We start from the raw sequence: 25,625 nt of genomic DNA, 5'->3' as shown, positions 1-25,625 counted from the left end.
GTTGGTAGAATTTTTTTTTATTTATTTATTTATTTATTTATTTATTTATTTATTTATTTGTGGAGTGGAAGGGAAGGGAAGGGAGTGGAATGGAATGGAATGGAAAGAAAGGAAGGGAGTGGAGTGGAGTGGAAGTGGAAGTGGAATGGAATAAAATGGAGTGGAAGGGAAGGGAAGGGAAGGGAATGGAATAAAGTGGAGTGGAGTGGAATAAAGTGGGAGTGTGATTCGCTACTTAGATATTTTGTGAGTACGGGACGCTGCTGGCAGTAGTTTAGTGCATTAATTGAGGTGCTGGGGCTGAATACTGGACGTAGGGGTTGTTCCTGGTGATTCAGTGCCAGACGATGGCCTAGTGAGGTTTTCTGTGGGAATTTGAGGGATGTGGGTTGCAGCGCTGGGCATAGTCCATGCTATAGGGTGCTATCCCACTATCGATTTGGCATTCCGCCCCAGTGTGGAGCGTTCCTTTACAAATGTAAACGCCTAAGTGCGGAACTCCACTCAGTTTAAGCCTAGCAGCGCAGGATGGGCCATTTTGCATGGGCCTGAGCGTGCAGGCATTACCGCGCTTTCCCACCAAATCCCTACTAGCTCAGGGTTCGCGTGCGGCCTGAAGGGAAGAAACCAGGTGCAGGACTATATAGTTATACCCGCAACCAACTATCCCTCGTTCGCCGAAACTGCATCGTGAAGGTACCCCGCAGGTGGTCCAAAGCTTGCTGTCCGACGCCCGTGCAGCAAAGGCGTAGGTAGCGTGATCCGATCCTCTAGCACGGGAGTGGTGGTGGGATGGTAGTTGTAGCGGGGAATGGATAGTACTAATAATTTTATTTTTGCTTTACACTGAATGGGTCAGCTGGGGGCAGTAGACACGCTGCACCGGCAAATACTATCGTGCGGGCGGGCTCTCTGCATAATAGTGACCATAGCGAAGGTAAACTTGAGATGGAAGGGGATTTTATATTTAATCTGGAATGTTATATGTTCTGGAACTTCATGCGGAAGGCTCTGGGAAACATGGGGACGTAGCTGGCCTTTAAATATCAGACCTCGCTACCTAGCAGACTGTCCATCACTGCCTGGGCGCATGCAGAACCTCAGTACTAGTACACTTTCCGAGTGGGAATACCGTGAGCGTCGCTGATATGCCGCTACACGACTCAGTACACTTATCTACACATAGGCCACCGGTATCGCTACGCCCTGCTACGATGTCCTCTGCAACCTCTGCAACCTCTGCTGCACACTCGCGTTCCTCCTCTTACACGTCCCCTGAAACTGTAGAATGAACACATTAGTACTCGATCTGGCGTGCTGGGCATGCGTAAGAATAGTATTTTGCTAACGGTGATACTTACCAGGAGCGCAATACAGGGCATCAGCTGATATGCCCATCGTGGTCCACCACGCACCTTGGAGGTACTAAGTCAGGCCATCGCAACTCCGGATAGCGTCCCAGCCCGCGAAGCCCATCTCACAGAAGGCTGCCAAGATCCCCCTCCGTACTTACTGATACTAGAAGCATGATATTCGGGCCGGTTCTGCGTCAAAAACTCTGATGCTGTAACGTAATGGGCACAATGGCCGATGCCAAGAAAGGCAGTGCGGCGGGGCTGCGCTCCGGGATAAAGGGAACTACAATGTTTAGGTTCCGCAATTTGGACAGTGCCAACTAACTTTTTAGTGGCTTTGGGAGGCCCAAACGCCAAAGGAAATTTACGCTGGTTGGCCGACTTAGTTTAAATCTGATAGTGAGTCTATAATAATGTGGCTTACTAATTTGGAGTGGAGCTGTATAATTGGAATGGAATATTATGTTAAATCTATTTTTGGAGTGGAAGTATTGGAAAATGGGCAAGAGCGGCCCACGCTTTACTGTGGGCTGCTGATCGTTGTCCTAGCGCCCAGTTAAATATAATTCAATATATTTGTCTTGTTAAGTTTCTTTTATATTTGTGTAATATATTTGACATTATATACCAATCACAAACTAAAAATATTTGAGTTTGGTTTTAAATTATAACGTAAAGTGATGTATATGCATGTCTCATGAAGTTTAATATGCAATATCTTTTTCTTCCATATTATCAGGTGAAATACCATATTCTATTTTTAAAATGGCAGATCCTGGCACATGTACTCAACGTGACACTAACTGTATGGCAAATCATTTTTGCCCAGCTACCGATCATAATACAGTTGCCTGTAAACCGTGCACGGAAGAGATTGCCTTTGGTCAAGGCTGCCACTGTAAGGATAATATAGTGACAACAAATTGTCAGGAATGCAATGGTACTACTTGTTCAACATGCCTCCCTGGCACTTATCTCAGTGGAAATGCCTGTAAGAAATGCTCAAAAGGCTGTGGCGCATGCACCGAATCCAATTCATGCGAGAAATGCGCTGATATGTTCGTAATGGAACGTGGCAAATGCGTCAAAGTGTGCAATAGCAATGATGACTGCGATAATGATGGTTCGACCTTTTGCGAGATATCCTCAAAGAGGTGCGTGAAGTGTGGTGATAAATGTGATATTTGCTCTTCGGCGATGTTCTGCAACGCGTGCGATGGGATGACTCATATAACAACGATAGCTGGATAATGTACACCGACTTGTAAGGATATGGAAGACGGAAAATATTGCAAAAACGGAACGGCCACGGCCTGTGTTGCGGGGCTTGATTCTGCCTGCAAATGTGGAGTTGCGGGAAATTGCGCTTCGTGCACCACCTCTAAGGATGCCTGTGAGACGTGCTTGCCTAATGTAGTTAAGGGGGACGATGGGGCCTGTAATACATGTGCTGTTGGATACAAATTTATTGGCGATATGTGCTGGGCGGACGAAAAATCTGGAGAGGTCAACAGAATTGGTACTGGGGTGATTGTGGGTATCGTGGTTGGTGTTTTGGCGGTCGTTGGGGCAGTTGGGAGTTGTCTGGCATTTTATTTAATTAAAAAGGCTAAAAAGTGATGGAAATCCGTCTATATTCAGGAAATTTAGTAATTTATCTTACTAATGATATTACTTGTCAAATTCAGTAAAATGACTGTTAGGTTGTAATGTTTTGCATATATTATACAATACAATTTAACTCAGTTTTTAATTTTTATAATAGTGTAAGTGTAATTTTTCAAACTTATATATTTTATATAGACTTATAATATATTCCAGTATTAATAAAGTAGTTTCTCACACTTAATCTTCTCTTATATGATTATTTATATATAAAAGATATATCGAAATAACTCAGTAATTATAATAATTTTTTATAATTAGTAAATCATCTCGTAACCTACATCATTTTCTAGTTTAAGTTTCCTCCATAGTGAATTATTGCTAAATATAGCCATTTTAAAAAGTTGTTCACCGGTAATTTAGTAACATATGCATGCAAGAAAAATCAATATACAATACCTTATTCAGAAACTAACCACCACTAATTTATAAATTTATATACTTTATCTTCTGACACTTTTCCAAAAATATCAAAGTACTTATGCTGGAGTCAGACATGCCCAATTGGCTTTGTATGTGAATTGGACAGGAGTATGTGGAATAAACCATGTTCCGCATGCAGAGTTTATAATTGTGCAGAATGTTAGCTGTATAGTCGAAGAACGTGTGATTAATGCAATCTGGGATACTCGGTTCACAATAACCTCTGTAAAAAGTGCTCTACAAACTGTGCTTCCTTTAATGCAGATTCTAATTGTCTTACATGCGTATCCGGTTTTAAGTTGGAAGAAAATACGTGCAAAAAGTGTCCAGATAACTGCCTTCAATGAGGAATTAATCCAGCATGTGATAAATTCCAGCCAGATAGATTTTTAGGAGACGAAGCTAAATGAATATAATGCAGGAATGACTGCAAAACCTGTATTGATGATAAAAGCTGCTCAGCTTGTTTTGAGGAATTCAAACTATCCGATAATTAATGCAATACTTGCCAACAAAATTGCTCAGAATGCAACACTAGCACGTGTACGAAATGTAAGATTTTTTCTTGTTTGATAAATTGTGTTTAGTCTGCCATAAAAATTGTCTAATTTGGAAGAACGCGACCACCTACAAAATTTGCTAAAACGGATTATTTCCCAACAATAGTAATAAATGCTCTAAATGCAACGAAACCTACATCTATTATAAGAATACTCCAAAATAAATCCAGCCTACTGGAATATACGATCTATATATGAACCTGTAAAAAAACGAATCCGGGGAACATAATAAATATAAAAATACTTAATTTTGCGTTAAATTTGAAAATTGTAACAAATGTATCGCAATTACAAGTAATTATGGTACAGGCAATATACAATGATAGTGCGTATTATACGGCTAAATTCACAACTTAAGATATGAAAATGTGAGGCGGGTGAAAATCGCTGCAAGGAATGCGGTAGTGACTTGGAATGTACTTTTTACGATGATAGGTATTTCAATATAATGCAGCTCGCACAAAACTTTTAGTACCCTGGGTAAATCTGCTAATACACATTAATTCACCAAGCACCAAAAAAAATTTAGATTGAGCTAGTTGGCTTAAAATTGAGTAATAGGAATGCCAGGACGGCAAGTTTCTGACGTGGATAGTTTTGGTAAAACCAGCTATTGCAGAATATTTGAAGAGGTTGTATTAAGAATTTTAAAAGTTCCTGAGGCCTAAAACTTGCAGGGCTGTGCTGACGGGGTTGCACTATAATAAGGTCTGCTCCAGGGGTTATGATGTTTATTCTAGCAACGATGCGTGTATAACGTTCAACGCGGATACGTTTTCAGATTGAAAATAGGTGCTGCAAAACAGGCATTAACGTGATTGTGGTGACCGCAATCCGATAGCGGTTTCTGATAGTGGTGATTGTGATGAAACTTGATCCTTGACGCTGGAAACCGCAGTTCAGATGATGCCAGTAAAGTGGATGGCAGGAATTTCTCTGCGTCCCAACCGGGAGCCCCAGTAGTTTGGACTGCCTTGCCCATAGACTACCTCTTGCTACTTCCGATTGTATCGACACAGTGCCCGCATGCAGGTGGGGGCAACTGCGAAAGATACATATAACTCTTTCCTATAGTGAGGGAAATATACTGTGAGCGATGTTACAAAGCAGACTGCAATAGTTACTCCAATTGCGAGGGTTGTTGGAGCGATGAGCCAGAAATGCGTAAAACGGGTACCAGTTGCTGTTAGTGTATTGCATGTACATGAAACCGCAAAATAGGCTCATCGGGTACTTTGTATTGCTAGCATTGGGTTGAAGATGTACTTTTAGCAAGTACTTCCGGGTCGGCAGCATAAGTACCTGCTGAGTAGGAGTGTGTAAACTACAAAACCGCTCTGCCCAGGTCGAAGATTGAAATACCTGTGATAGTAAGTCTATTCTGCTGCTAACTATCTGTGAATGTAATTTCACGTATATGGAAGAAATCTCTCATTCTAAAGGGTTGTGATAGGTTCTGATGAAAATTTCTCTTGCTGCGAGGTGTGGACTCCTGTTAAGTGCTAAAACTTGAGGGAAGTGGTTCTGACACTAGCTGGCTCGTGCTTTGTCAGAATTAGCATAAAGCTGGGGAGTGAGTGTTCGTCATGTGGGAAGTAGACTCCCAGTCGCTGGCGCGGTTGCGATCTAACTACCTGCTAGTGCAGCTGCTCTGCATGCCCAAGTGTTGCTACAAAAAGGGCATCAAAAGTGTTAAACTGCGCTTCCGCTAGCCAATAATATCTTCAACTAGCAGTGGTAAATTTATTCTGGTGCTGAAATAGTATATCTCTACAGATGCTGGAAAGCATTAGCGAAAAACTGTATAATATCCAATGCAGTGATCTAAACATCATGAGTTGCATATAGATATCACTTTTAACTAGCATAAAGAGCGTATATTTGTAACGATTCCTGCAAATAAGGGGCATTCGCTATAAAAACTGCGATACTGAGTCGCAAACTTCTGCAAGCTGCAAAACCTATTCAAATAGTCCCCCTTCAGCACGCTAGCTATGTTTTCTAAAGATGAACTTAAGTCAACCCATACAACCTGCACTGCCTATGGCGCTGCTCACCATACTAAGTACGAAGCGTGCTAAGCGAATTTATGGGGACTTGCTACATCTGCACGGAAGTTTCAGATAACTGCAAGAGTCAGTCAGTGCCGCTAAATAATAAATAACATAGGATAAACCATGATCCAAGGGCACATTCTAACATACAAAATACCAGGTAGCTCCTGGTGCTGCAGGGAATGCACCGAATGTTCTCCTGTAATGAGAACGCTACACAACAATTATAGGGACAGGGTGCAGGCTTTGAGGCAAGGTTCTGGCCAATTATTGGTATGGGGATAGCGAATTCATAGGATATGTAAAGTGGCTGGATACACAAAAGGCCGTATGAAATTTATGAATTCGTCGTAATTAAGCAAGGCAAGGTGGACTGCAGGAATTGCGGGCTGCACATCGAAAATAATTATATGTTTGGAGGATTAGTCGCGGTTTAGTGATCCCTTAAGGTAACTCTTCTTGCTGATAAGTAAGTATTTCTTATAAATGTATGCAGAACTAGAAAATCTTTGCAGTTGCTTCAAGATGGAAATTTAAACTATTAGCTTTAATTTTCTTGCAACTTAATTCTGCATAAAGCACTATAAGGCGTAATGATTACCAGTATGATCTGAAATAGCAGAATTGATGGTTGAATAAGGTTAGTTTGTTGCGGTCAAATATTAACTTTAGTAGTAGTTACTCGTCCCTGCCCAATAAATTTGTTATTTTAGAATTTTCGAATTTTTTTGAGTTTTGAACATTTTACTGTCCGCATCGTGAATGATAAAATATCGAAAGTTTCAAAATGATATAAATATATTAGGAGGTGATGATTCTATATTTTAGCAGATTTATATATAGAGAAATACATGCTAGCAATATTGACATGAAAGAAGAGTAGCTAGAACGAGAGGCGCTAACTCATATGTCGTGGTCCTAGCTCGCATGGAATGCGCATAGTGTGCACATTAAGCCTAGAAATTAGAATCTATTACATGGTTACTTTGCATGCTATGGGTATATTAGTATCCGTATTTTACTGCAGTTGCTAGCGAAGTTATATTTGAACTTTAGTATTTGGTAGGTTTTAAATTTGCGATTGATGACTCTAACTAATGTAAGCACGGTATAGGTAGTTTGTTAGGAAGGATATCCCGGGTAGAGCAGCTGTACTGGTAGAAGGGGCGCGCTGTAGGGAAGTTATGGCACCACCTAAAAGTAACCACACTAAACCATGCAGAGCAGTAGGTACGTTAAAGTAGAAAGTCAATAGGATAGCACCTTTGTATTGGGCCATGGGCCATGCTAGTAGGACTCCGGTGAGTCTACCTAGAGCAGGCAGAATGGATCCTAATTGGTAGGACAGTATCGCATTCTTTAACCTGGTACTCCTATTCGATATTGTAGATAGGCTAAGTCATGTGTCCAACACCAGGCACGGCCTCACTATCTAAGCAAGGCAGTTGCAGCTATTCTCGGTTCTCATTCACTAGCTATATTTATGAATGTTGAAACATGTAGAAACCAAATTTTAGAAAATAATATATGATTCGGATGTTATACTTAATCATATCAAAAATATTAGCTTTAACTTTGTTCTCTCCTATATTTCGAATCAATACTATAATGTAATTATATTACCTTTACTTAAAAGCGCGCTAACTTATATTTGCAGTATGCTAGTTTTCATGATGTTTGTATAAACACATTTGAAGCGAATTAAGTACATTATCCAAATTATTGCATTTAAGGCTATTACTCATCCACGACGATATATTTTATTTTTAGAATGATTTTATTTACGTTTTTATTTATATATTATCACATATTAAAAACTAAAAACTAAAAGGCTTACTATATTGCCTAATTTTTATAATTACGTATTAACCAAAATGACAGAATCCGTAAGCTGCACCCAAACTACCCCCAACTGCGCATCCTGCGAGAAGGGACGCTGCACCACCTGCACACCCGGATACCACCTCTCCCAAGGACTCTGCGCCCCCCACCAGCAGAGCGAGAGTCCAGCCGATAAATCTGACCCAACCGACCTCGCACCTTCAGTCGATACGTGCTCCACGAATCAGGAATGCCGTAAGAAAGGCGTTGGATTCTGTGATGGCACCAGTAAAACATGCAAGCGCTGCGCCAAGGGTTGTGACACCTGCACCTCTTTCAAATTTTGCGCAGAATGTAACAACAGGATCAGCAAGCCCACGACTTTGATAACGGGAGAGTGTGCGCAGCGTTGCGGCACATACTAGTTGTTTGTATACTGTTCCATCTCCGATACATAGCAATGCAATCAGAATTCTACGTCCCAGTGTAACTGCCGTGCATCCTAAAACTGTGCCGAGTGTACAGATGACTCAAAAAGCTGCAAGTCGTGTCTGAAAAACATGAAACGGGGCAAGGATGGGGAGTGCTCGGAGTGCGCCGACGGGCTCGTCAAGATAGGCAAAATCTGCACCAAGGATGATGTGGTACCAGGTGAGGTTTACGACCCGACACTTCCCGAACCGGAAGATAATAGCCAGAATTTGAGCGGCGGGGAAGTGGCTGGAATCCTGATTGGGGTCTTGCTGGTCGTCGGCGCGGTGGTGGGAGGTCTGGCCTACTATTTTGTTAGGAGGGCGAAGAAGAGAGTGGAGTAACAGTGATTGGTAATAGATATGTGCCTGCACGTAAGTGCTAAGCTTTCCACTCGGATATTCCAATAGTATGCAGGTCTAACAGTGTTAATGCTGACTTGGAGCAATGGCATGATACATTGGCAATTTACACTGTAGCGTGACCAGTAAAGACTACAACTCAACATGCGTGTATCTCTGCTAGGGCCGCGCAGTTTCAACCAAATTTACCTGAGGACGACATTATGATGATGTGGTAATTTAATATATATATAAATATAGATTATTTAGCGTTCAGTTTCATAATGCATACCTAGCAGGCTTGATGTCATCGCTAATAATATAGAACACCCCAAGACACTTATTAAGCGGTGTCAGTCTACCAGCACACTAGTTCCATACCAATTCGGTATCCAAAAAGTTCGGTACCAGCTAATGGCCGTTTCTGGAGGAAAGCTTGTCCCCGAGCAGGTATTTTAAATTATTATAGTACAAACATCGATAAACTACCAGAAATCGCATAAATTCGCATTGACCCTATACACCTACTCACTGCTGCTATTTCGCACCTAGCGCGGACGCAGCATTTGAGCCCTACCCCTATATTACGGTTATGCTACTTTATTATTGTTAGTGTTATCTCTGCCTAGCCCCTCCCACCTATTTTCTGCGAGCCGCCATTGTCATATATTTGATGCATTACCCTAACACGGACTTCGCTTCAACATGCTTTGGTGCGCTGGTTCAACCACTCGTGACCCAATTCCCCGTATCTCGCAATATTCCCATGAAACCTATCCATCTTTAAAACTCCACCGCGCGTGCTTCCATCCTACCCCGAACCGTTCGTATGCGCGTAACTCATCCTCCTGCCCACCCACACCAGGCAAGACCTGAAAGCCGACTATTTCTGCCCACCTGCACCCCAAGGTGCCTCAGCATCTTAAGCCCATAATGTACATGCTACTGCCAAGCTTACGTGCAGTAAAACAATTTCGCCAGCTATGCCCGGAATTGTACGTACTGAACACGTCACGGGAGCATTCATGCAAATGGCCAGTGCGGTATTCCCTAGTTCCCAATGTCACCACCTACCTGCGTTTCCGCTACGATTCCGCTCTGGACCTAGAAAAGTCAGCGGCGACTACATTAGATTGAAATCACTTTGCCATGACCCTCCATCCAAGAGGCGCCGAAAGTATGTCGGGAAATTCCCCAGAACAGACCGGATACTATCTGCCGCTGGAGATAATACAATTTATTTCATAACACCTGATGGTGTCTGCACTCCGATTTGAGATCATTTGGGGACAGCTTATGTTTCACCGCGGAACCTCTGCAGGGACTCCGCCTGCACGTACTAGGCGCTGTGGACTACCTGTATGTCCTTAACTAAACCCTGGTATCAATGCGTGCCGAACCCCGCACTCAAATCGGCGGGTATTGCGCTCCCTGCGGAGCCGGTTGGAGACTATAGAGATTCTGGCTGCCAGAGTTAACGGGAGATCAGGTAAGAAAATAGGAACTACGGCGATTACTGGCATCGTGACGACATGTGCTCAGTCCGAGAGTTACCATCTAACCTTGTGAAGAGAAGCAAGAAAATTCTCTAGGATAAAATATTCTAGGTGTCCAAGAAGCTGCCGAAAAGGTCGCGGAGCGCATGCAGAGATCTTGCAAATGATGTTTGAATATGTATAAGAATGGGATTTAGAAAATATAGGCAGCGAATGTCTGGTGCGTTAGATTTCATGAAAAATGCACACCATCAATGCCCTATTCCACGCAGCAACTTTGGGCCTATATTGTGGGAAAATTCTGCTCGCTGTTACGAACTCGCCTGCAGTGTTCTGTGGAGCCCCTAGTTCGGCAGCACGCGCCTGTCTGCAATTCATACTATAGTAGTATACAGTAATATCAATTACTATACCGAATTTGAACCTGCCCAAAGTGGATTAGCGACGGTCTTCCAACTCAGATGCTGGCCTTTCGCGCGGAATGCACCGAAGCCTCGCATTCAGAGCGGCTTCGAAACGGGGCCCTTTCATCTAGTTCCATATTCTATACTATATCAGTTTACATATAGTAATGCTATTCTACGGCTTAGGTATATTTCGCTCAAGTTCGGTAGCGCGTAGCCATCGCCCGAACCACTTTGCGGCCTGGCTTGCTGCGCTAAGAGGCATGCATTTACGAAGTCGTGTCAGAGAATTCATCGTAAATGGGAAAAGAGGAATCCCGACCCCCGCATCATTTTTTCTGGACGGGTTTGTTGATTTTGACCGCTCTGGCCAAGCGGTTAATGGAATAGAGTTGTTATCGTAAATAAAGTTATATAAGAGCATATTGAAGTTGTGGTTTATTGGATTATTTGTATATTATATGCTATAGTAATTATTTTAGTTTCTTGCAGAAAGAGGACAGGTAGTTGCTCAAAGCTAGCTGGAAGTTCCTGCTAGTAGTTAATGGTGTGTTGCACTGGCGAGATGGTGCATAAACAAGTGTAATTAAATTAATTAAAATACTACGAGGTTCGTGTTTATTAACTATAAACCGGCATGATATATAAGTACTTGTTACCAAACTGCTGTTTTGGACTATTTATGCCTAGGATACTATCTACTCCACATTATCATATTTTTCCAGAATAACACCTTATTTCGGGTTACGCCTATTATATGAAATCCAAATAAGCGTAAAAGCAACAACGAACATAGTTACCATACTAATATAATATCATAATATTATCTTTGGCCAGAATGCTCATAATTGCTCTGTGCGCATCGGCCCCAAACTGCTTCTCCACGGAATCGTACTTAGAGGGAGAAATACAGTCCAGACTATTGACTGTCTTCCTCATACCTCAGGTGCCGCTGGACCCTCTGCCTCGCGCTTGACGCTCCGACGCCGCTGCGGAGCTCATTTACGAGGGTACAACGACCAGTAGTATCCCCGTATTCACTGCCCGCCCTTTCGTCTACCGCGCCAACGTCACGAACGAACGAGGGCGTATTTCCGATATCGAGCCTCACCCAGCGCTGATCACGACCCTGATCGAAATAGTCAGCGCCGAGTACGTAGTAAAAATCCAGAAGGCAGGCGACTACCGGGGAACTCTGAACCAGATTAAGGACCCGATAGCGGACGTCTCCTCCTACTGGAGCAACCTGGCCTTCTCCTATTCCGCGATCCAAGGCGACGAAATATATTTTTTGAGCTGTCACCGAACAACTACACGATGCCGGAGGATGCTAAACTGTACCCCAGGATCACCTTTTAGCAGAATACTACAAATCTCGTCATGAGGGACTTTGAGTGAGGCACCGACGCTGGCGAATACAAGCATCCGTGCGTTCACAACCGTGTCACCCGTTGCTAGCTGCAGTGTAGGGAAATTGTTGACGAGATTGAAAATGAAACGTGCTCTACTATAATTAGCTTCATCACTACCAATTTGTAGTCCAGATTTGGTGTGGGGCTTATTTACGATACTGTCGGAGTCGAGACGATAGTTATTTAAGACGCAATACGGCAGTAAGCTGACGGCTCATTGGCGTGCGGCGAGAGAACCAGCATTACGCGCTATTTGACCCGGACAGGTATATTTGGGCCATGATCAGTTCAGCAGTCATCCGGAGTGTGTAATTAGTGCAGATAGCGTTGCTGCAGACTTCATCTCAATGCTTACCTACTAGGACCAAATTATTCTGGTAACTGCGGGGTATTCGCTAGAAGCATACGGGAAAACGAATATTTTGCTAGCGTAAGAGATCTGTCCAGGGTGTTTACAGAAAGTAAGAATCTGTACCCCTAGAGCAATTAGCGCGACGCGAGTTGGGACATAAGTTGCCGTTCTACATGCGGGTGTAAGGTGTCAAACACTGCATCTATTTGACCGTTATTGCCGTCTCAAGTAGCGACAAGATTGCCCTCCGGGTATGCAGCCCCTTCGACGACCTTTGCACGTACACTAGCGACACCATGTAGCTGGTGATAACTAGCAGCAGGCTAGAGGTCGTGTTCTGGCAGTCCTTCAAATCTCCATTGACTCGAAGGGGCGATGCAGATCCTCGCGTACCAGACCAACCGGGCATCGCCGGCATCCTGGCTGCTGGTCCAGCTTCTTCACGGCGAGCACCGAGAACGACTACGACAATTACGTGATGTTCCTCGCGGCCTAGCTCTCCTGTCTCGGGTTGTTCCTGGCAGTGAACTCTGGCTCCGGTATTCGTGATGATTCAGTGCCAGACGATGGCCTAGTGAGGTTTTCTGTGGGAATTTGAGGGATGTGGGTTGCAGCGCTGGGCATAGTCCCTGCTAGAGGGGGCTATCCCACTATCGATTTGGCATTCCGCCCCAGTGTGGAGCGTTCCTTTACAAATGTAAACGCCTAAGTGCGGAACTCCACTCAGTTTAAGCCTAGCAGCGCAGGATGGGCCATTTTGCATGGGCCTGAGCGTGCAGGCATTACCGCGCTTTCCCACCAAATCCCTACTAGCTCAGGGTTCGCGTGCGGCCTGAAGGGAAGAAACCAGGTGCAGGACTATATAGTTATACCCGCAACCAAGTATCCTCGTTCGCCGAAACTGCATCGTGAAGGTACCCCGCAGGTGGTACCAAAGCTTGCTGTCCGACGCCCGTGCAGCAAAGGCGTAGGTAGCGTGATCCGATCCTCTAGCACGGGAGTGGTGGTGGGATGGTAGTTGTAGCGGGGAATGGATAGTACTAATAATTTTATTTTTGCTTTACACTGAATGGGTCAGCTGGGGGCAGTAGACACGCTGCACCGGCAAATACTATCGTGCGGGCGGGCTCTCTGCATAATAGTGACCATAGCGAAGGTAAACTTGAGATGGAAGGGGATTTTATATTTAATCTGGAATGTTATATGTTCTGGAACTTCATGCGGAAGGCTCTGGGAAACATGGGGACGTAGCTGGCCTTTAAATATCAGACCTCGCTACCTAGCAGACTGTCCATCACTGCCTGGGCGCATGCAGAACCTCAGTACTAGTACACTTTCCGAGTGGGAATACCGTGAGCGTCGCTGATATGCCGCTACACGACTCAGTACACTTATCTACACATAGGCCACCGGTATCGCTACGCCCTGCTACGATGTCCTCTGCAACCTCTGCAACCTCTGCTGCACACTCGCGTTCCTCCTCTTACACGTCCCCTGAAACTGTAGAATGAACACATTAGTACTCGATCTGGCGTGCTGGGCATGCGTAAGAATAGTATTTTGCTAACGGTGATACTTACCAGGAGCGCAATACAGGGCATCAGCTGATATGCCCATCGTGGTCCACCACGCACCTTGGAGGTACTAAGTCAGGCCATCGCAACTCCGGATAGCGTCCCAGCCCGCGAAGCCCATCTCACAGAAGGCTGCCAAGATCCCCCTCCGTACTTACTGATACTAGAAGCATGATATTCGGGCCGGTTCTGCGTCAAAAACTCTGATGCTGTAACGTAATGGGCACAATGGCCGATGCCAAGAAAGGCAGTGCGGCGGGGCTGCGCTCCGGGATAAAGGGAACTACAATGTTTAGGTTCCGCAATTTGGACAGTGCCAACTAACTTTTTAGTGGCTTTGGGAGGCCCAAACGCCAAAGGAAATTTACGCTGGTTGGCCGACTTAGTTTAAATCTGATAGTGAGTCTATAATAATGTGGCTTACTAATTTGGAGTGGAGCTGTATAATTGGAATGGAATATTATGTTAAATCTATTTTTGGAGTGGAAGTATTGGAAAATGGGCAAGAGCGGCCCACGCTTTACTGTGGGCTGCTGATCGTTGTCCTAGCGCCCAGTTAAATATAATTCAATATATTTGTCTTGTTAAGTTTCTTTTATATTTGTGTAATATATTTGACATTATATACCAATCACAAACTAAAAATATTTGAGTTTGGTTTTAAATTATAACGTAAAGTGATGTATATGCATGTCTCATGAAGTTTAATATGCAATATCTTTTTCTTCCATATTATCAGGTGAAATACCATATTCTATTTTTAAAATGGCAGATCCTGGCACATGTACTCAACGTGACACTAACTGTATGGCAAATCATTTTTGCCCAGCTACCGATCATAATACAGTTGCCTGTAAACCGTGCACAGAAGAGATTGCCTTTGGTCAAGGCTGCCACTGTAAGGATAATATAGTGACAACAAATTGTCAGGAATGCAATGGTACTACTTGTTCAACATGCCTCCCTGGCACTTATCTCAGTGGAAATGCCTGTAAGAAATGCTCAAAAGGCTGTGGCGCATGCACCGAATCCAATTCATGCGAGAAATGCGCTGATATGTTCGTAATGGAACGTGGCAAATGCGTCAAAGTGTGCAATAGCAATGATGACTGCGATAATGATGGTTCGACCTTTTGCGAGATATCCTCAAAGAGGTGCGTGAAGTGTGGTGATAAATGTGATATTTGCTCTTCGGCGATGTTCTGCAACGCGTGCGATGGGATGACTCATATAACAACGATAGCTGGATAATGTACACCGACTTGTAAGGATATGGAAGACAGAAAATATTGCAAAAACGGAACGGCCACGGCCTGTGTTGCGGGGCTTGATTCTGCTTGCTAATGCGGATTCGCTTTCAATTGCGCTTCGTGCACCACCTCTAAGGATGCCTGTGAGACGTGCTTGCCTAATGTAGTTAAGGGGGACGATGGGGCCTGTAATACATGTGCTGTTGGATACAAATTTATTGGCGATATGTGCTGGGCGGACGAAAAATCTGGAGAGGTCAACAGAATTGGTACTGGGGTGATTGTGGGTATCGTGGTTGGTGTTTTGGCGGTCGTTGGGGCAGTTGGGAGTTGTCTGGCATTTTATTTAATTAAAAAGACTAAAAAGTGATGGAAATCCGTCTATATTCAGGAAATTTAGTAATTTATCTTACTAATGATATTACTTGTCAAATTCAGTAAAATGACTGTTAGGTTGTAATGTTTTGCATATATTATACAATACAATTTAACTCAGTTTTTAATTTTTATAATAGTGTAAGTGTAATTTTTCAAACTTATATATTTTATATAGACTTATAATATATTCCAGTATTAATAAAGTAGTTTCTCACACTTAATCTTCTCTTATATGATTATTTATATATAAAAGATATATCGAAATAATTAAATAATTATAATAATTTTTTATAATTAGTAAATCATCTCGTAACCTACATCATTTTCTAGTTTAAGTTTCCTCCATAGTGAATTATTGCTAAATATAGCCATTTTAAAAAGTTGTTCACCGGTAATTTAGTAACATATGCATGCAAGAAAAATCAATATACAATACCTTATTCAGAAACTAACCACCACTAATTTATAAATTTATATACTTTATCTTCTGACACTTTTCCAAAAATATCAGAGTACTTATGCTGGAGTCAGACATGCCCAATTGGCTTTGTATGTGAATTGGACAGGAGTATGTGGAATAAACCATGTTCCGCATGCAGAGTTTATAATTGTGCAGAATGTTAGCTGTATAGTCGAAGAACGTGTGATTAATGCAATCTGGGATACTCGGTTCACAATAACCTCTGTAAAAAGTGCTCTACAAACTGTGCTTCCTTTAATGCAGATTCTAATTGTCTTACATGCGTATCCGGTTTTAAGTTGGAAGAAAATACGTGCAAAAAGTGTCCAGATAACTGCCTTCAATGAGGAATTAATCCAGCATGTGATAAATTCCAGCCAGATAGATTTTTAGGAGACGAAGCTAAATGCATATAATGCAGGAATGACTGCAAAACCTGTATTGATGATAAAAGCTGCTCAGCTTGTTTTGAGGAATTCAAACTATCCGATAATTAATGCAATACTTGCCAACAAAATTGCTCAGAATGCAACACTAGCACGTGTACGAAATGTAAGATTTTTTCTTGTTTGATAAATTGTGTTTAGTCTGCCATAAAAATTGTCTAATTTGGAAGAACGCGACCACCTACAAAATTTGCTAAAACGGATTATTTCCCAACAATAGTAATAAATGCTCTAAATGCAACGAAACCTACATCTATTATAAGAATACTCCAAAATAAATCCAGCCTACTGGAATATACGATCTATATATGAACCTGTAAAAAAACGAATCCGGGGAACATAATAAATATAAAAATACTTAATTTTGCGTTAAATTTGAAAATTGTAACAAATGTATCGCAATTACAAGTAATTATGGTACAGGCAATATACAATGATAGTGCGTATTATACGGCTAAATTCACAACTTAAGATATGAAAATGTGAGGCGGGTGAAAATCGCTGCAAGGAATGCGGTAGTGACTTGGAATGTACTTTTTACGATGATAGGTATTTCAATATAATGCAGCTCGCACAAAACTTTTAGTACCCTGGGTAAATCTGCTAATACACATTAATTCACCAAGCACCAAAAAAAATTTAGATTGAGCTAGTTGGCTTAAAATTGAGTAATAGGAATGCCAGGACGGCAAGTTTCTGACGTGGATAGTTTTGGTAAAACCAGCTATTGCAGAATATTTGAAGAGGTTGTATTAAGAATTTTAAAAGTTCCTGAGGCCTAAAACTTGCAGGGCTGTGCTGACGGGGTTGCACTATAATAAGGTCTGCTCCAGGGGTTATGATGTTTATTCTAGCAACGATGCGTGTATAACGTTCAACGCGGATACGTTTTCAGATTGAAAATAGGTGCTCCAAAACAGGCAGTAACGTGATTGTGGTGACTGCAATCCGATAGCGGTTTCTGATAGTGGTGATTGTGATGAAACTTGATCCTTGACGCTGGAAACCGCAGTTCAGATGATGCCAGTAAAGTGGATGGCAGGAATTTCTCTGCGTCCCAACCGGGAGCCCCAGTAGTTTGGACTGCCTTGCCCATAGACTACCTCTTGCTACTTCCGATTGTATCGGCACAGTGCCCGCATGCAGGTGGGGGCAACTGCGAAAGATACATATAACTCTTTCCTATAGTGAGGGAAATATACTGTGAGCGATGTTACAAAGCAGACTGCAATAGTTACTCCAATTGCGAGGGTTGTTGGAGCGATGAGCCAGAAATGCGTAAAACTGGTACCAGTTGCTGTTAGTGTATTGCATGTACATGAAACCGCAAAATAGGCTCATCGGGTACTTTGTATTGCTAGCATTGGGTTGAAGATGTACTTTTAGCAAGTACTTCCGGGTCGGCAGCATAAGTACCTGCTGAGTAGGAGTGTGTAAACTACAAAACCGCTCTGCCCAGGTCGAAGATTGAAATACCTGTGATAGTAAGTCTATTCTGCTGCTAACTATCTGTGAATGTAATTTCACGTATATGGAAGAAATCTCTCATTCTAAAGGGTTGTGATAGGTTCTGATGAAAATTTCTCTTGCTGCGAGGTGTGGACTCCTGTTAAGTGCTAAAACTTGAGGGAAGTGGTTCTGACACTAGCTGGCTCGTGCTTTGTCAGAATTAGCATAAAGCTGGGGAGTGAGTGTTCGTCATGTGGGAAGTAGACTCCCAGTCGCTGGCGCGGTTGCGATCTAACTACCTGCTAGTGCAGCTGCTCTGCATGCCCAAGTGTTGCTACAAAAAGGGCATCAAAAGTGTTAAACTGCGCTTCCGCTAGCCAATAATATCTTCAACTAGCAGTGGTAAATTTATTCTGGTGCTGAAATAGTATATCTCTACAGATGCTGGAAAGCATTAGCGAAAAACTGTATAATATCCAATGCAGTGATCTAAACATCATGAGTTGCATATAGATATCACTTTTAACTAGCATAAAGAGCGTATATTTGTAACGATTCCTGCAAATAAGGGGCATTCGCTATAAAAACTGCGATACTGAGTCGCAAACTTCTGCAAGCTGCAAAACCTATTCAAATAGTCCCCCTTCAGCACGCTAGCTATGTTTTCTAAAGATGAACTTAAGTCAACCCATACAACCTGCACTGCCTATGGCGCTGCTCACCATACTAAGTACGAAGCGTGCTAAGCGAATTTATGGGGACTTGCTACATCTGCACGGAAGTTTCAGATAACTGCAAGAGTCAGTCAGTGCCGCTAAATAATAAATAACATAGGATAAACCATGATCCAAGGGCACATTCTAACATACAAAATACCAGGTAGCTCCTGGTGCTGCAGGGAATGCACCGAATGTTCTCCTGTAATGAGAACGCTACACAACAATTATAGGGACAGGGTGCAGGCTTTGAGGCAAGGTTCTGGCCAATTATTGGTATGGGGATAGCGAATTCATAGGATATGTAAAGTGGCTGGATACACAAAAGGCCGTATGAAATTTATGAATTCGTCGTAATTAAGCAAGGCAAGGTGGACTGCAGGAATTGCGGGCTGCACATCGAAAATAATTATATGTTTGGAGGATTAGTCGCGGTTTAGTGATCCCTTAAGGTAACTCTTCTTGCTGATAAGTAAGTATTTCTTATAAATGTATGCAGAACTAGAAAATCTTTGCAGTTGCTTCAAGATGGAAATTTAAACTATTAGCTTTAATTTTCTTGCAACTTAATTCTGCATAAAGCACTATAAGGCGTAATGATTACCAGTATGATCTGAAATAGCAGAATTGATGGTTGAATAAGGTTAGTTTGTTGCGGTCAAATATTAACTTTAGTAGTAGTTACTCGTCCCTGCCCAATAAATTTGTTATTTTAGAATTTTCGAATTTTTTTGAGTTTTGAACATTTTACTGTCCTCATCGCGAATGATAGAATATCGAAAGTTTCAAAATGATGGAAATGTATTTGACGATGCTGATTCTATATTTTAGCAGATTTATATATATAGAGAAATACATAAACGCAATACTATCATGAAAGAAGACTAGGTAGAAGGCGAGGCGTTAGTGCATATGTCGTGGTCCTAGCTCGCATGGAATGCGCATAGTGTGCACATTAAGCCTAGAAATTAGAATCTATTACATGGTTACTTTGCATGCTATGGGTATATTAGTATCCGTATTTTACTGCAGTTGCTAGCGAAGTTATATTTGAACTTTAGTATTTGGTAGGTTTTAAATTTGCGATTGATGACTCTAACTAATGTAAGCACGGTATAGGTAGTTTGTTAGGAAGGATATCCCCGGTAGAGCAGCCGTACTGGTAGAAGGGGCGCGCTGGAGGGAAGTTATGGCACCACCTAAAAGTAACCACACTAAACCATGCAGAGCAGTAGGTACGTCAAAGTAGAAAGTCAATAGGATAGCACCTTTGAATTGGGCCATGGGCCATGCTAGTAGGACTCCGGTGAGTCTACCTAGAGCAGGCAGAATGGATCCTAATTGGTAGGACAGTATCGCATTCTTTAACCTGGTACTCCTATTCGATATTGTAGATAGGCTAAGTCATGTGTCCAACACCAGGCACGGCCTCACTATCTAAGCAAGGCAGTTGCAGCTATTCTCGGTTCTCATTCACTAGCTATATTTATGAATGTTGAAACATGTAGAAACCAAATTTTAGAAAATAATATATGATTCGGATGTTATACTTAATCATATCAAAAATATTAGCTTTAACTTTGTTCTCTCCTATATTTCGAATCAATACTATAATGTAATTATATTACCTTTACTTAAAAGCACGCTAACTTATATTTGCATTATATTAATTTTCATGCTGTTTATATAAACACATTTGAAGCGAATTAAGTACATTATCCAAATTATTGCATTTAAGGCTATTACTCATCCACGACGATATATTTTATTTTTAGAATGATTTTATTTACGTTTTTATTTATATATTATCACATATTAAAAACTAAAAACTAAAAGGCTTACTATATTGCCTAATTTTTATAATTACGTATTAACCAAAATGACAGAATCCGTAAGCTGCACCCAAACTACCCCCAACTGCGCATCCTGCGAGAAGGGACGCTGCACCACCTGCACACCCGGATACCACCTCTCCCAAGGACTCTGCGCCCCCCACCAGCAGAGCGAGAGTCCAGCCGATAAATCTGACCCAACCGACCTCGCACCTTCAGTCGATACGTGCTCCACGAATCAGGAATGCCGTAAGAAAGGCTTTGGATTCTGTGATGGCACCAGTAAAACATGCAAGCGCTGCGCCAAGGGTTGTGACACCTGCACCTCTTTCAAATTTTGCGCAGAATGTAACAACAGGATCAGCAAGCCCACGACTTTGATAACGGGAGAGTGTGCGCAGCGTTGCGGCACATACTAGTAGTTTGTATATTGTTCCATCTCCGATACATAGCAATGCAATCAGAATTCTACGTCCCAGTGTAACTGCCGTGCATCCTAAAACTGTGCCGAGTGTACAGATGACTCAAAAAGCTGCAAGTCGTGTCTGAAAAACATGAAACGGGGCAAGGATGGGGAGTGCTCGGAGTGCGCCGACGGGCTCGTCAAGATAGGCAAAATCTGCACCAAGGATGATGTGGTACCAGGTGAGGTTTACGACCCGACACTTCCCGAACCGGAAGATAATAGCCAGAATTTGAGCGGCGGGGAAGTGGCTGGAATCCTGATTGGGGTCTTGCTGGTCGTCGGCGCGGTGGTGGGAGGTCTGGCCTACTATTTTGTTAGGAGGGCGAAGAAGAGAGTGGAGTAACAGTGATTGGTAATAGATATGTGCCTGCACGTAAGTGCTAAGCTTTCCACTCGGATATTCCAATAGTATGCAGGTCTAACAGTGTTAATGCTGACTTGGAGCAATGGCATGATACATTGGCAATTTACACTGTAGCGTGACCAGTAAAGACTACAACTCAACATGCGTGTATCTCTGCTAGGGCCGCGCAGTTTCAACCAAATTTACCTGAGGACGACATTATGATGATGTGGTAATTTAATATATATATAAATATAGATTATTTAGCGTTCAGTTTCATAATGCATACCTAGCAGGCTTGATGTCATCGCTAATAATATAGAACACCCCAAGACACTTATTAAGCGGTGTCAGTCTACCAGCACACTAGTTCCATACCAATTCGGTATCCAAAAAGTTCGGTACCAGCTAATGGCCGTTTCTGGAGGAAAGCTTGTCCCCGAGCAGGTATTTTAAATTATTATAGTACAAACATCGATAAACTACCAGAAATCGCATAAATTCGCATTGACCCTATACACCTACTCACTGCTGCTATTTCGCACCTAGCGCGGACGCAGCATTTGAGCCCTACCCCTATATTACGGTTATGCTACTTTATTATTGTTAGTGTTATCTCTGCCTAGCCCCTCCCACCTATTTTCTGCGAGCCGCCATTGTCATATATTTGATGCATTACCCTAACACGGACTTCGCTTCAACATGCTTTGGTGCGCTGGTTCAACCACTCGTGACCCAATTCCCCGTATCTCGCAATATTCCCATGAAACCTATCCATCTTTAAAACTCCACCGCGCGTGCTTCCATCCTACCCCGAACCGTTCGTATGCGCGTAACTCATCCTCCTGCCCACCCACACCAGGCAAGACCTGAAAGCCGACTATTTCTGCCCACCTGCACCCCAAGGTGCCTCAGCATCTTAAGCCCATAATGTACATGCTACTGCCAAGCTTACGTGCAGTAAAACAATTTCGCCAGCTATGCCCGGAATTGTACGTACTGAACACGTCACGGGAGCATTCATGCAAATGGCCAGTGCGGTATTCCCTAGTTCCCAATGTCACCACCTACCTGCGTTTCCGCTACGATTCCGCTCTGGACCTAGAAAAGTCAGTGGCGACTACATTAGGTTGAAATCACTTTGCCATGACCCTCCATCCAAGAGGCGCCGAAAGTATGTCGGGAAATGCCCCAGAACAGACCGGATACCATCTGCCGCTGGAGATAATACAATTTATTTCATAACACCTGATGGTGTCTGCACTCCGATTTGAGATCATTTGGGGACAGCTTATGTTTCACCGCGGAACCTCTGCAGGGACTCCGCCTGCACGTACTAGGCGCTGTGGACTACCTGTATGTCCTTAACTAAACCCTGGTATCAATGCGTGCCGAACCCCGCACTCAAATCGGCGGGCATTGCGCTCCCTGCGGAGCCGGTTGGAGACTATAGAGATTCTGGCTGCCAGAGTTAACGGGAGATCAGGTAAGAAAATAGGAACTACGGCGATTACTGGCATCGTGACGACATGTGCTCAGTCCGAGAGTTACCATCTAACCTTGTGAAGAGAAGCAAGAAAATTCTCTAGGATAAAATATTCTAGGTGTCCAAGAAGCTGCCGAAAAGGTCGCGGAGCGCATGCAGAGATCTTGCAAATGATGTTTGAATATGTATAAGAATGGGATTTAGAAAATATAGGCAGCGAATGTCTGGTGCGTTAGATTTCATGAAAAATGCACACCATCAATGCCCTATTCCACGCAGCAGCTTTGGGCCTATATTGTGGGAAAATTCTGCTCGCTGTTACGAACTCGCCTGCAGTGTTCTGTGGAGCCCCTAGTTCGGCAGCACGCGCCTGTCTGCAATTCATACTATAGTAGTATACAGTAATATCAATTACTATACCGAATTTGAACCTGCCCAAAGTGGATTAGCGACGGTCTTCCACCTCGGGTACCGGAATTTCGCGCGGAATGCACCGAAGCCTCGCATTCAGAGCGGCTTCGAAACGGGGCCCTTTCATCTAGTTCCATATTCTATACTATATCAGTTTACATATAGTAATGCTATTCTACGGCTTAGGTATATTTCGCTCAAGTTCGGTAGCGCGTAGCCATCGCCCGAACCACTTTGCGGCCTGGCTTGCTGCGCTAAGAGGCATGCATTTACGAAGTCGTGTCAGAGAATTCATCGTAAATGGGAAAAGAGGAATCCCGACCCCCGCATCATTTTTTCTGGACGGGTTTGTTGATTTTGACCGCTCTGGCCAAGCGGTTAATGGAATAGAGTTGTTATCGTAAATAAAGTTATATAAGAGCATATTGAAGTTGTGGTTTATTGGATTATTTGTATATTATATGCTATAGTAATTATTTTAGTTTCTTGCAGAAAGAGGACAGGTAGTTGCTCAAAGCTAGCTGGAAGTTCCTGCTAGTAGTTAATGGTGTGTTGCACTGGCGAGATGGTGCATAAACAAGTGTAATTAAATTAATTAAAATACTACGAGGTTCGTGTTTATTAACTATAAACCGGCATGATATATAAGTACTTGTTACCAAACTGCTGTTTTGGACTATTTATGCCTAGGATACTATCTACTCCACATTATCATATTTTTCCAGAATAACACCTTATTTCGGGTTACGCCTATTATATGAAATCCAAATAAGCGTAAAAGCAACAACGAACATAGTTACCATACTAATATAATATCATAATATTATCTTTGGCCAGAATGCTCATAATTGCTCTGTGCGCATCGGCCCCAAACTGCTTCTCCACGGAATCGTACTTAGAGGGAGAAATACAGTCCAGACTATTGACTGTCTTCCTCATACCTCAGGTGCCGCTGGACCCTCTGCCTCGCGCTTGACGCTCCGACGCCGCTGCGGAGCTCATTTACGAGGGTACAACGACCAGTAGTATCCCCGTATTCACTGCCCGCCCTTTCGTCTACCGCGCCAACGTCACGAACGAACGAGGGCGTATTTCCGATATCGAGCCTCACCCAGCGCTGATCACGACCCTGATCGAAATAGTCAGCGCCGAGTACGTAGTAAAAATCCAGAAGGCAGGCGACTACCGGGGAACTCTGAACCAGATTAAGGACCCGATAGCGGACGTCTCCTCCTACTGGAGCAACCTGGCCTTCTCCTATTCCGCGATCCAAGGCGACGAAATATATTTTTTGAGCTGTCACCGAACAACTACACGATGCCGGAGGATGCTAAACTGTACCCCAGGATCACCTTTTAGCAGAATACTACAAATCTCGTCATGAGGGACTTTGAGTGAGGCACCGACGCTGGCGAATACAAGCATCCGTGCGTTCACAACCGTGTCACCCGTTGCTAGCTGCAGTGTAGGGAAATTGTTGACGAGATTGAAAATGAAACGTGCTCTACTATAATTAGCTTCATCACTACCAATTTGTAGTCCAGATTTGGTGTGGGGCTTATTTACGATACTGTCGGAGTCGAGACGATAGTTATTTAAGACGCAATACGGCAGTAAGCTGACGGCTCATTGGCGTGCGGCGAGAGAACCAGCATTACGCGCTATTTGACCCGGACAGGTATATTTGGGCCATGATCAGTTCAGCAGTCATCCGGAGTGTGTAATTAGTGCAGATAGCGTTGCTGCAGACTTCATCTCAATGCTTACCTACTAGGACCAAATTATTCTGGTAACTGCGGGGTATTCGCTAGAAGCATACGGGAAAACGAATATTTTGCTAGCGTAAGAGATCTGTCCAGGGTGTTTACAGAAAGTAAGAATCTGTACCCCTAGAGCAATTAGCGCGACGCGAGTTGGGACATAAGTTGCCGTTCTACATGCGGGTGTAAGGTGTCAAACACTGCATCTATTTGACCGTTATTGCCGTCTCAAGTAGCGACAAGATTGCCCTCCGGGTATGCAGCCCCTTCGACGACCTTTGCACGTACACTAGCGACACCATGTAGCTGGTGATAACTAGCAGCAGGCTAGAGGTCGTGTTCTGGCAGTCCTTCAAATCTCCATTGACTCGAAGGGACGATGCAGATCCTCGCGTACCAGACCAACCGGGCATCGCCGGCATCCTGGCTGCTGGTCCAGCTTCTTCACGGCGAGCACCGAGAACGACTACGACAATTACGTGATGTTCCTCGCGGCCTAGCTCTCCTGTCTCGGGTTGTTCCTGGCAGTGAACTCTGGCTCCGGTATTCGTGATGATTCAGTGCCAGACGATGGCCTAGTGAGGTTTTCTGTGGAAATTTGAGGGATGTGGGTTGCAGCGCTGGGCATAGTCCCTGCTAGAGGGTGCTATCCCACTATCGATTTGGCATTCCGCCCCAGTGTGAAGCGTTCCTTTACAAA

The 25,625-nt window shown here is 43.3% G+C and overlaps 8 protein-coding genes across 8 annotated transcripts; 6 read left to right on the top strand and 2 right to left on the bottom strand. All coding sequences in view use genetic code 6, as the record gives it.

The window, feature by feature from the left end:
• Window positions 1-2,120: 2,120 nt before the first annotated feature.
• On the top strand, window positions 2,121-2,975 carry SS50377_28689 (Cysteine-rich membrane protein 1; the record flags this gene model as incomplete). The annotated part of the gene is made up of 1 exon (XM_067912446.1): window positions 2,121-2,975. One exon carries the CDS (start codon window positions 2,121-2,123, stop codon window positions 2,973-2,975), a length of 855 nt encoding a protein of 284 aa, XP_067760503.1.
• Window positions 2,976-7,931: 4,956 nt separating this feature from the next.
• On the top strand, window positions 7,932-8,699 carry SS50377_28688 (Cysteine-rich membrane protein 1; the record flags this gene model as incomplete). The annotated part of the gene is made up of 1 exon (XM_067912445.1): window positions 7,932-8,699. One exon carries the CDS (start codon window positions 7,932-7,934, stop codon window positions 8,697-8,699), a length of 768 nt encoding a protein of 255 aa, XP_067760502.1.
• A 3,033-nt stretch (window positions 8,700-11,732) lies between these two features.
• SS50377_28687 (uncharacterized protein) lies at window positions 11,733-11,972 on the bottom strand (the record flags this gene model as incomplete). The annotated part of the gene is made up of 1 exon (XM_067912444.1): window positions 11,733-11,972. The coding sequence occupies one exon, from the start codon at window positions 11,970-11,972 to the stop codon at window positions 11,733-11,735; it is 240 nt and encodes a 79-aa protein (XP_067760501.1).
• Window positions 11,973-12,349: 377 nt separating this feature from the next.
• On the top strand, window positions 12,350-12,952 carry SS50377_28686 (uncharacterized protein; the record flags this gene model as incomplete). The annotated part of the gene is made up of 1 exon (XM_067912443.1): window positions 12,350-12,952. The coding sequence occupies one exon, from the start codon at window positions 12,350-12,352 to the stop codon at window positions 12,950-12,952; it is 603 nt and encodes a 200-aa protein (XP_067760500.1).
• Window positions 12,953-14,693: 1,741 nt separating this feature from the next.
• SS50377_28685 (Cysteine-rich membrane protein 1) lies at window positions 14,694-15,548 on the top strand (the record flags this gene model as incomplete). Its single annotated transcript, XM_067912442.1, has 1 exon — window positions 14,694-15,548. The coding sequence occupies one exon, from the start codon at window positions 14,694-14,696 to the stop codon at window positions 15,546-15,548; it is 855 nt and encodes a 284-aa protein (XP_067760499.1).
• Window positions 15,549-20,506: 4,958 nt separating this feature from the next.
• On the top strand, window positions 20,507-21,274 carry SS50377_28684 (Cysteine-rich membrane protein 1; the record flags this gene model as incomplete). Its single annotated transcript, XM_067912441.1, has 1 exon — window positions 20,507-21,274. One exon carries the CDS (start codon window positions 20,507-20,509, stop codon window positions 21,272-21,274), a length of 768 nt encoding a protein of 255 aa, XP_067760498.1.
• Window positions 21,275-24,307: 3,033 nt separating this feature from the next.
• SS50377_28683 (uncharacterized protein) lies at window positions 24,308-24,547 on the bottom strand (the record flags this gene model as incomplete). Its single annotated transcript, XM_067912440.1, has 1 exon — window positions 24,308-24,547. The coding sequence occupies one exon, from the start codon at window positions 24,545-24,547 to the stop codon at window positions 24,308-24,310; it is 240 nt and encodes a 79-aa protein (XP_067760497.1).
• Window positions 24,548-24,924: 377 nt separating this feature from the next.
• Window positions 24,925-25,527, top strand: SS50377_28682 (uncharacterized protein; the record flags this gene model as incomplete). Its single annotated transcript, XM_067912439.1, has 1 exon — window positions 24,925-25,527. One exon carries the CDS (start codon window positions 24,925-24,927, stop codon window positions 25,525-25,527), a length of 603 nt encoding a protein of 200 aa, XP_067760496.1.
• Between the last annotated feature and the right edge of the window lie 98 nt (window positions 25,528-25,625).

The sequence above is a fragment of the Spironucleus salmonicida genome, chromosome 9, assembly GCF_000497125.1.
Source record: "Spironucleus salmonicida strain ATCC 50377 chromosome 9, whole genome shotgun sequence".
Classification (NCBI taxonomy): Eukaryota; Fornicata; order Diplomonadida; family Hexamitidae; genus Spironucleus; species Spironucleus salmonicida.
This window is presented reverse-complemented; position numbering and strand designations above follow the sequence as displayed.